The sequence below is a fragment of the Giraffa tippelskirchi genome, chromosome 8 (genome assembly GCF_054371585.1).
Source record: "Giraffa tippelskirchi isolate mGirTip1 chromosome 8, T2T-mGirTip1v1.2.pri, whole genome shotgun sequence".
In the NCBI taxonomy this organism is placed as follows: Eukaryota; Metazoa; Chordata; class Mammalia; order Artiodactyla; family Giraffidae; genus Giraffa; species Giraffa tippelskirchi.
Window position 1 is genome coordinate 143,132,777 of NC_137282.1, and position 10,659 is coordinate 143,143,435.

The following is a 10,659-nucleotide window of genomic DNA, read 5'->3' on the forward strand; positions in this document are numbered from 1 at the left end:
CGTTTGTAGAGCATAATGTATTCAAGGTTCACCCATGCTAGGCATCCATGTACTAGACATCTATACTTCCTTCTTTTCATTTCCAAATAATTTTCCAATGCATGTTTGTACCGCTTTTACTAATTCATTCATGAAGGGATGGAGATTTGAGTTATTTCTGCTGTTTGGCTATCATGATTAATGCTGCTGTGAGTGTCATGTATAAACTTTTGTGTGGACACATGTTTTCATTTTTCCCAGGTAAATATCTAGGAATGGAATTTATTTATGAGTCATAGAGTAACACCAGGTTCAAACTTGGAAGAACTTCCAGATTGTTTTCCAAAGTGGTAGTGCCTTTTTATATTCCCACCAGCAGTTTCCATGGTTCCAAATTCTCCACATCCTCTCTGAGGATATGAATCTTGGTTTCTGGATTTTCAAAGAGAGGATGTCACTTATGTTCTCCATGTGAATAAACTCTGGGTTATATTTCGTACTACAGCTCGTAAGCTTGAGCAAACCAAAGATAAGATTTTTCCAGATTTGGCTAATGCCCTCAGGATGAAAACAAATTTTCCCTCTTAAATATTGCCCACATTTATATTTTGGCCAGAAGTTTATTCTCTTGATACTGTACTTATGAAAGCTTTTTATATCTAATCTGTTATTTTTGTTTGTTTTCACTGGACAAGGAAGCCTTTAAACCAGGCCAACCATGTTACTGAAAGTGAAATCTCCAAGGCCTATTTTTTCAATCTTGTGATTTTTCTGGCACCAGGGTAGTTGCCAGGATACAAGTCTGCCTAAATCAATGATACTTTATCTCTTCTGTGAGCCAGTGCTATTTTGTGAAATGTTTGTTATCAACTCACAGTAAGAAACATATAGACTTTGAAAGTGAGCATAAGCAAGTAAACTTCTACCTTATCTTGACCCAGACTGGAATTGTCAAGAAAAAGATGAGCATTTTTATCATGTTATTGGATCTGCTAAGACTGCTAGATTATTAGTTTTCCATGGACCAGAGATTATAGCTTGGCATCTAAACTAGTATTTTTAAAAGACATTTGTGTGGTTCTCATGAAAATTGATCAGTCTTATAGATACTTTCCCCAGCAAAATGCATATACAGAGACATACAAAAGTTAACATGTAATAAAGTAAAAGTTGCTCAGTCATGCCCGACTCTTTGCAACCCCATGGACTCCATGGAAGTCCATGGACTTCTCCAGGTCAGAATACTGGAGTGGATAACCTTTTCCTTCTCCAGGGGATCTTCCCAACCCAGAGATAGAACATGTAGTAAGATGTCAGTATATATGTATGCATCCCATGAGGACTTATAGGTCTTCTTGTTTTAAGCTTGGAAAGAGACAACAGCAGAGAGAAGATATTTTGAGTAATCATTTCATCATTCAGAAGTGAACTCTGTTTATCTGAGAGTATAAACTAGAGTAGACAGAGCTGGGCCTCATAACAGAACATCACAGAAGAAGCTGAAAGATGTCATTTATTAGTCACTTACTCATTCATCCAATCAGACTGGTTACAAGGTAGCAGATTGAGTTCTGATCTAGATCACTGCTTCAAAAATTGAAATTCATCTTTCTTTCCCTTCCTTCACCCTCCTTCTCCAACCCCAGATTCTGTACCCTCTTCCAAATTAGGGCTTCCCTCATCGTTCAGTCGCGAAAGAATCTACCTGCAATGCAGGAGACTTGGGTTTGATTCCTGGGTTGGGAACATCCCCTGCAGAAGAAAATGGCAACCCACTCCAGTATTCTTGCCTGGAGAATCCCATGGGCCGAAGAGCCTGGGAGGCTATTGTCAGTGGGGTTGCAAGAGTCGGACATGACTTAGTGGACTAAACCACCACCACCACCACACTTAACAATCTTGGTAGTAGACAGGGCCCACCTTCCTCCATAAGACAGAAAACCTTGCTTCCAAACATTCCTGCAGGTTGAAAGAGACTGAGGCTCCACCAGGCAGGTGACCACATGCTGGACTCTGACTCAGGACAGCGTGACACAGAGAGGCTGGAACTGAGATGAATGGTGTACACATGGTGGAGGTGGCAGTGTGTTGTCCAGGTGTCAGGAGCAGTAGAGACAACAGGTCTAGCCGCAGGGTCCATTGTCCAGCATCAGGGCTGACAGTGCTGTGAACAGTGGTGTCTGTGCCCACCTGCAGGGCAGGGGTTCTTGTGTGGGACCTGACCCAGGTGGAATTGTTGATTCTGTTCCCAGCTGTGTAGCCTCAGGGCTGTTCTGAGGCTTTCTCTGAAATAAAATGAAACCACAAGTCTGTCTCTCTCTGTCTCTCTCTCTCTGTTTAGAACAATTTGAAATCCTTTTTTCCCCACACAGAACTATGTAAGAATACCATGTAGGGAAAATCTCAGAGAGCAAGTATTCAGAGACTTTTGCTTTTGCTTCATTATAATGATATACAATCCTGAGTCAGCTTATGGTGTACAGTTGTTGATTTGATACACCATAGATTTATCTGACAACGGCACCATGTCACGTAATTACCTCTTCTGGTGTGTGTGGAGAAAATTTAGATGTTAGCAACTCAGAGACTTTATGCTGAGCTGATAATCACTTCCTGAGTTTTCCACCTCGTGAAAACTACCATTCTAGCACACAGCTGAAACAACCTGTAACGCCCACCAAAAGTTTTGTCTCTTTCCTCTCAGGAAAAATATTTAACTGTCTGTTTAAGACTCCTCCCGACCTGGATCATTCTCTGACCACTGACATCATTGGATCCCAGTCTGCCTAAACCTCAGCACTGCTTGTAGAGATTGTTATACAATACTCAGGACTCTTCCCAGACCCACATCTCAGAATGTTGGGCATGGAATCCAGGAATTTCTTATGAACGGGCCCTACGGGTGAGGCTGGTGCACAGCTATGTGGGCATCCTGGTCTATGTTCTTGCTACTACATGTGAGATCTGAAGATCAGCACCAACCATGTAATAAGTCTGTTCCAGACAGTCTGTCTCTAAGAGGAGTGCAGGTGAGTTCTGAGCACACGGAAGATTGGGACCCCATTCCATGTGCCATCTAGACGTGGTGTCAGACCCGTGCCATCTGCTCAGGTGTGTGGTCTGATCAGTTCCCATAGTGTCAGGGGTCCAGGGTTCAGTCCTTGTCCTTCCCCTTCTGTAGCCAATTCTCCCCTCATCTGTGACATCATCTTCTCAAGGCTTTAAACATCATTTATATGGTGTTACCTATTTTATCAACAATCTCAGATATGCAGATGATGCCATTCTAATGGCAGAAGTGAAGAGGACCTAAAGAGCCTCATGATGAGGGTGAAGGAGGAGAGTGAAGGAGCTGGCTGAAAACTAAATATTAAAAAAGCTAAGATCATGGCATCCGGCACCATTACTTCATGGCAAATAAAAGGGGAAAATGAAGAAATAGGGACTTATTTCCTCTTCTTGGGCTCTAAAATCACTGCAGATGGTGAGTGCAGCCATGAACTCAGAAGATGATTGCTTTGGGAAAGGAAAGCAATGACAAACATAGACAGTGTGTTGAAAAGTAGAGATATGACTTTGCCAACAAACGTCCCTAGAGTCAAGGCTATGGGCTTCCCAGTGGTCATGTATGGTTGTGAGAGCTGGATCATAAAAGAAGGCAGAACACCAAAGAACGGATGCCTTCAAACTGTGGTGCTGGAGAAGACATCTGAGAGTCCCTTGGACAGCAAGTGGATCAAATCGATCAATCTTAAAGGTAATCAACCCTGAATACTCATTGGAAGGACTGATGCTGAAGCTGAAGCTCCAGTATTTTGGTCATTTGATGTGAACAGCTGACTCACTGGAAAACTCCCTGATGCTGGAACAGATTGAGGGTAGAAGGTGAAGATGGCGTTACAGGATGACATGGCAAGATGGTATCACTGATGCAATTGACATGAACTTGGGCAGACTTTTGGAGATGGTGAGTGATAGGGAAGCCTGGAGTGATGCAGTCCATGAGATCGCAAAAAGCTGGACATGACTGGGTGACTGAACAACAACAACAACCTCTTCCATTTTATTTCTCCAGTCAAGTCATCTCATGTAAACCCCAGAGTGGTAAACCCAACTCAGTTGCCACTTTTCTAAACTGAATGTTGATGGTGATGCCTCCTCAAATATGCTCCTTCCAGAGTCCCCTCATTTCCACAGTAGGGGCACCACCTGCCTAGTTGCAAATCTCAAATTTTGTGGTCCTCCTTCATTCTTTCTCATAACTCAGATTTAATCCACTAGAAAATGCTGTAAAATGCATTTTCAGAATATATCAAGAATCCACTCACTCACCATTATCATCCCTGCTCACACCCCAGACAAGCACCAGCATCCCCACCCTGGACCCTGCACTGTTTCCTACAGTTTCCTCTACTGCCTCCCTCGTCCTTCACCTCCTGACTCTGCACAGCAGCCTGACTGATGCTTCTAGAGAGCAGTCACACTGGTCCTCTTCTGTTCAAACCATCCTATAACTTCGTATCCTACTGAGATAAAATCAACCCCCTTCTAACATCCTGGAGGCACACGGGATCTGGCCCGTCATTGGATCTCATCTCAACTTCTAGTTCCTCCAGTCACACCTGCCTTCTGACTCTTTCTTGAACACAGACACTCTCTTGCCCTCGTACATTTGTACTGGAGGCTCCAATGCCTGGAGAGACGCTCCGCCAGACATCCTTGTGGACATTCCTTCATGTCCTTCACATCTTTACTCAAAGGTCACTTTCCCAATGAGGCCCAGTGCCCACCCTAGTAACACAGCCACCTTCCCTATCCCCACACACTTATATGCTGGGTCACTGTCCTCAGAGCACTTACCAACCTCTAAGGGAAACACTTGCCTTCATACTAGGCTCCTAGTACACACTCTGCCCCTTCCCCCTAGAACACACTGCACATGGCTGACAAGGTGTGTCTGTTGTTCATTGAGTTCTCCTAGATTCAAAAATAGTGTGTCATGTCTCTGGCACACAACAAATATCAGTTCAATGAATAGTCAGTGTAAAGTGCTTCACTATTCTAGATACAGTGTCTTTATTAATGTGACCTCAGATCACCTGCTGTCTTGTGGCAGCTACAGCAGAACATCTGTTCGCATTTACCTCAATGTTGCCTGCATTTTACTCACAAGGGCTGATCTCCCTTCCCTGCCACACCAATCACCCTGCACACCACACACAAGGCACTTTGTCTCTTCAGAAAGGAAGATCCTTCACTTTCGGCTCCTATATTCAACCTGCTGTGATTTTATTAGACTCTGCTTTCTAAATCCATGAGTTGAGATGGGAGCCAACAGTAGCCTTAGAAGATGTAAGGGCAGAAAAGGGGGCAGACTGCAGAGAAGAGAGAATTCCAGCAAGCATTAAGTCAAGAGATGAAACTATTGGATCCCACCTCTTTGCAAGTTCCAGCATGTGGTTCCTTTAAAAAGATGGAGAAAAGTTGGAAAGAAGAATCCAGCAAAATCTCTAAAAGGAGGGCAAGAGCTGGATGACTCTGAAATTTCTCTCTTGACACAATTGAGAATCCTGTGGACTTGTGGGGACAACGACAGGCAAAGTGACCTATGCTGCTGTCAGAGATGGGGTCACCCAGAGAAGAATGAGACCAGAACTCTACACATGAAAAAGAACAGTCATTATACCAACAAGAATAAGCAATACCTAAATAAAATATAAACACGTTAAAAAAAAAAAACAAACAGGAGGTAAGGATTGGACCAAGACCTGAGCCTAGGCTAACCTTTTAAGAAACCCACCCTGCCCATGGTCCTGGAGATACAACAAGGCCCAGGTGACTTCTGAGTCCATGATCACAGGTCCTTGGTGGGACAAGGATTTCCTGAAAGGACAAGGACAAAGGAATGGAGACGAGGACCCAGCCCAGGAGTGACCATGTCAAAGCTCACCATGCACTGATCACTGACTGGGCACAGGCCCTGCCCACACTCAGCTCCTCACAGCCTCTGCCTGTCCCTCCTGCAGCTGACTCAGCACAGCAATGTGGATGGATCTGGAAGGTTCTCAGTGTTTCAATTTATTTCCTTTCAAACTTTAGGAATCTTCACCTTTATTATCTGATCCCCCTTCATGGCACCAGTTAGAAAAAACAAATTCATATATATAGATTTTATTTTCAATAAGGAAATAAGACATCATTATTCAGTGCATATGAAGCAAAGACAGGGATGGACATGGCCCAGCCCCGTCTCTGCTCAACAGGACAGTGGATCAGGGAGGAGAACACAGGTCAGGGTTGGACAGGGGCACGGTGGGCAGGGGTAGGCCAGTCTCCCCACCTCCTCACGTTATGCTAATAGGAGCACAGACACATTCAGATGCAGCTGCAGAAAGAGGGGTCCAGGGATCTGATGTCACAAAGCAGGATGCAGCATCACTCAGTCCCCACAAGGCAGCTGTCTCACACTGTAAGAGAAAAGAATCAGGAACCAGTTCAGGTCAATCATGTAAGGGCTGACATTCTCCATAGCCCCCCACATGCCCACATGTCCCACTCAAAGATCCCCACTACCCGATGTGTCCCCTCTGCTCCAACCCCCTTCCAATCTAGTCCCTTCTGGTCTCACCTTTAGGAACCGTGAGAGACACATCAGAGCCCTGGGCACTGTCACTGCCTGGAGGAGAACAGGAGCAGGACGTGGTCAGAACCCACAGGAGAGAAACTGGAGAAGGCACTTGGAGGAGGGTGAGTCCCCCATGGCCTCCTGTCTGCACCCTCGCAAGGGTCTCAGGAATCACCCCCTTCATACTTACTTGCAGCCTGGGTGTAGGTCCGTCCTTTTTCACCTGTGAGAAGAAAATACCATGTGAGAGGCCAGGGAGAAGACTTGAGTCATGAGATCCTAGAGGAACCCCTAGTCCTGGACCCCAGAAAACTTTCTGAAACTGTGGTCAAAATTCATGCTAGGATCAGGAACACAGAGAAGGGAGCTGCGTAAGGACTGAGCCACCTGCCCTCCTGGAGGTCTGTCCTCAGCAAGGACCTCCCTTCTGACCTTCAAGTGCCGGAAACCTGGTCTCCAACTGGAATTAGGAAGGTGAAAATTTTGTCTTTCATTTTCACACGTATTTTAAAGGGAAATGTTGGCATAAGCTCCAGACTCCACACGGGTGTGGAGCATACTTTGCAATAACCAGGCAGGTAAACGTCTACCTGGGCTTGAAACCCCCAGTGAGACAAGAAAACTCAGATCCCTCCCTCCCTTCCCTACCTGAGCGCTTCTTCATCCAGATCACAGCTCCAGCCACTGCAGCAACCATGAGGAGAACCAGGACAGCAATGATGCCCATGATGGGGACAGAGGGCTGAGGAGATTCTGTGGAAGAAAGGGAAGGGGCCCTGATCTCAGGCTTGAGTCCTGGCCTTGCTGAACTGAGGCCTGAAGGGCTCCTGCTTTATCTGAGAGGAAGCTCCAGCCCCATCTCCCTCCTTACCCCATCTCAGGGTGAGGGGCTCCTGAAGCCCCTTGTGCTGCACATGGCACGTGTATCTCTGCTCCTCTCCGGAAGGCACCACCAGGGCCACCCACTTCTGGAAGTTTCCGTCCCCTGAAGGCCTGGTCTCCACAAGCTCCATGTCCTGGGTCTGGTCCTCCCCACTGTGCTGCCAGGTCAGTGAGATCTCCTCAGGGTAGAAGCCCAGGGCCCAGCACCTCAGGGTGACCTCATGGTCAGAGATGGGGTGACGGGTCACATGTGCCTTTGGAGGGTCTGAGGAAGAATCAGAAAATTCACAGTGTGTGTTACCTCCATGGGTCACTGAAGCAGCATGTGAGCATCCTGAGAAAGGACAGAACAGTGATTTTTTCCCCAGCTTTACTGACATATACTTAACAAAAATTGCACATATTTAGAGTGTACTGCTACTGCTGCTGCTGCTAAGTCGCTTCAGTTGTGTCCGACCCTGTGCGACCCCATGGACAGCAGCCCACCAGACTCCTCTGTCCACGGGGTTCTCCAGGCAAGAATACTGGAGTGGGTTGCCATTTCCTTCTCCATTAGAGTGTACTACATGTTGCTTTGATATATATGTACACTGTGAAGCTAATTAATGTATTCATCAACTTACCTTATGTGTGGTGTTTGACAGGGGTAATGAGAATGATTAAAATCAATTTTAAAGTATATAATACAGGATTATTATTAACTATAGTCACCAGGCTGTACATCAGATCCCCAGATGTATTACGAACTTTTTTATCCTCTGAGCTACAGAACATTCAGGACCATGGTTTTGAAAAAGCAGCACAAGAGCTAGATAACAGCCTCATCTCGGAGATCAGGGATGATCTATATTAGTCCTTGGAAATTTCTAGAATGAGAGAGTAGGATAGGAGCTCTAAAAATGTGAGGGGGAGAATACAGACTAAAGATCCTGAGTCTGGTGGAGGCTCAGTGACTCAGAAAAGCTGGAGTCAGGCCTCCTAAGATGCTCTCAGGGTGAGCACAGGCCTTGAGAGAGAAAGTCATGGATCACAAGATGGTGGCCAGGGTCAGAGGGCACCGCTGACCAGCTATTTCAGGGATGGTTTGTTTCCTGCTTCTTCCTCAAAGACACTGGATTCCTTAATTGTCCTTCAGAGTAGTGGGGCCACTGGTGACTGGCTTGTACAGAATATGAAAACCTGGGCGGATTTCCTCCCTCTCTTAACAAGAACCTGGGGCGCTGTTCCCACAGGGACTCCATTTTCCTCTCCTCGTGGGAAGCCAGCTCCAGCCCGAGGGGAGATCAAGGAGGCCTCCCGCCCGCCCCTCGTACCTGCGCGCAGCAGCGTGTCCTTCCCGTTCTCCAGGTATCTTCGCAGCCCCTCCTGGCACCTGCCCTCCAGGTAGTTCCTGGCTGTCTCCGCCTCACCTGCCGCCTCCCACTTGCGCTTGGTGATCTGAGCCGCCGTGTCCGCCGCGGTCCAGGAGCGCAGGTCCTCGTTCAGGGCGATGTAATCTCTGCCGTCGTAGCCGTTCTGCCAGAACCCGCGGAGGAGGCGCCCGTCCGGCCCCACGTCGCAGCCGTACATCCCCTGGAAGGTGTGAGAACCTGACCCGCCCCGACCATCCGCGGTGAATAAACCCAAACTGAGAATGAAACCGGGTCAAGTCCCGCCGGCTCCTCCCGGGTCGGGGTGCCGGGCCTGTTCCGCAATGTTGGGGTGACCCTCAGACCGCAGACTCGGGGCGACCCCGGCCGGTCCCTGGGGATGGGAGTCGTGACCTGCACCCGGGCCCGCGTCGCTCACCGGTCTCGCTCTGGTTGTAGTAGCCGCGCAGGATGTTCAGGTCCGCTCGGAAAGTCTGTGTGCTGCCCTTCATGTTTCGCGTCTCTCGATCCCAATAATCGGGCCCCTCCTGCTCCACCCACCGCGCCCGCGGCTCCATCCTCGGATCCGGGGCGTCGCTGTCGAACCGCACGAACTGCGTGTCGTCTACGTAGCCGACGGCGATGAAGCGGGGCTCCCCGAGGCCGGGTCGGGACACGCCGGTGTAGAAATACCTCAGGGAGTGAGGGCCTGGGGGCGGGGAGAGTTGAGACCCGGCCCGACCCTGCTCCAGGCACTGGTCCAGGGTCGGAGGTGATGGGGCCGGTAGGACGGAGGGGACGGAGGGCCAATAAGATGGAAGAGGTCGAAGACCGGCCTGAACTTCGGAGGGAGAATATAAGAGGGGTCGGGATGCAAGGGAGGGACAGGACGGGACCGGGGGGAGGGGGCGGGTCTGGGCAGAGGCGTAAGGTCGCTCAGTCCCTGGGGTACTGCCCCCCAGACTCCGGGGAGATCCCTTCGCCCTTCCCGCGAGGCCGTTCCCTCCCGACCTCGCACTCACCGGCCCAGGTATCTGTCAGCACCAGGGCCCCCGAGAGCAGGAGGAGTGTTCGCGGCCCCATGACTTGCATCCTCTGGGTCTAGGAAGAAGCCGAGTCCAGCGGGTCGGTGGAGACTTTATAACCAGGATCCGCGGATACGCTGATTGGTTTTTCTAGAAACCCGACACCCAGTGGCAGTGAGAACTGGGATCGCGTCACGAGTGTCCAGGCAGCATGGCTAAACGTAGTTTGCGAGAGAGAAAGTGAAACTCAGGGAGACGGGGAATCGCCAACCTGGAGCGTCCCAGCCCCAGACACCGCCCTTGACCCTGAGATACGGAGCGGCTCGCCCTCCGGGAACCTGGGATTTTGCCCTTATCCCTCCCCTCCTGCTAGGTTCAAACTACCGAATAATTGCACTCATCGCACACGCTAGCAAAGTAATGCTCAAAATTCTCCAAACCAGGCTGCAACAGAACCTGAACCCTGAACTTCCAGATGTTCATGCTGGGTTTAGAAAAGCCAGAGGAGCCAGAGATCAAAGTGCCAACATCCCCTGGATCATGGAAAAATCAAGAGAGAGAACATCTACTTCTGCTTTATTGACTATGCCAAAGCCTTTGATTGTGTGGGTCAAAACAAGCAGTGGAAAATTCTTCAAGAGATGGGAATATCAGACCACCTGACCTGCCTTCTTGAGAAATCTGTATGTAGGTCAAGAAGCTACAGTTAGAACCGGACATGGAACAACAGACTGGTTCCAAATTGGGAAGGGAGTGCATCAAGGCTGTATAATGTCACCCTGCTTATTTAACTTACATG

The 10,659-nt window shown here is 48.5% G+C and overlaps 1 protein-coding gene across 5 annotated transcripts; it reads right to left on the reverse strand.

Moving 5' to 3' along the window:
* Positions 1–2,585: 2,585 nt before the first annotated feature.
* LOC145518409 (BOLA class I histocompatibility antigen, alpha chain BL3-7-like) lies at positions 2,586–9,949 on the reverse strand. 5 transcript variants are annotated; one of them, XM_081522918.1, is made up of 8 exons: positions 9,858–9,949; positions 9,275–9,544; positions 8,800–9,075; positions 7,476–7,751; positions 7,253–7,357; positions 6,795–6,827; positions 6,608–6,655; positions 6,135–6,446 (listed from the first exon to the last, which is right to left on the reverse strand). In XM_081522918.1, the coding sequence occupies exons 1-8, from the start codon at positions 9,925–9,927 to the stop codon at positions 6,442–6,444; spliced, it is 1,083 nt and encodes a 360-aa protein (XP_081379044.1). In that variant the 5' UTR covers positions 9,928–9,949; the 3' UTR covers positions 6,135–6,441. The 5 variants fall into 5 exon arrangements, with proteins under 5 accessions (XP_081379047.1, XP_081379044.1, XP_081379045.1 ...); XM_081522919.1 differs by having other exon boundaries at positions 6,608–6,651; positions 6,791–6,827; XM_081522922.1 differs by having other exon boundaries at positions 9,854–9,949.
* Between the last annotated feature and the right edge of the window lie 710 nt (positions 9,950–10,659).

Coding starts and splice junctions, on each gene's coding strand:
- LOC145518409 (XM_081522918.1), bottom strand. CDS start 9,927: ATGCAAGTCATGGGGCCGCGAACACTCCTCCTGCTCTCGGGGGCCCTG. Junction 6,828..7,252: donor CTGGATGAAGAAGCGCTCAG/GTAGGGAAGGGA, acceptor TTCTTCTCACAG/GTGAAAAAGGACGGACCTAC. Junction 6,656..6,794: donor GACCTACACCCAGGCTGCAA/GTAAGTATGAAG, acceptor GTTCTCCTCCAG/GCAGTGACAGTGCCCAGGGC.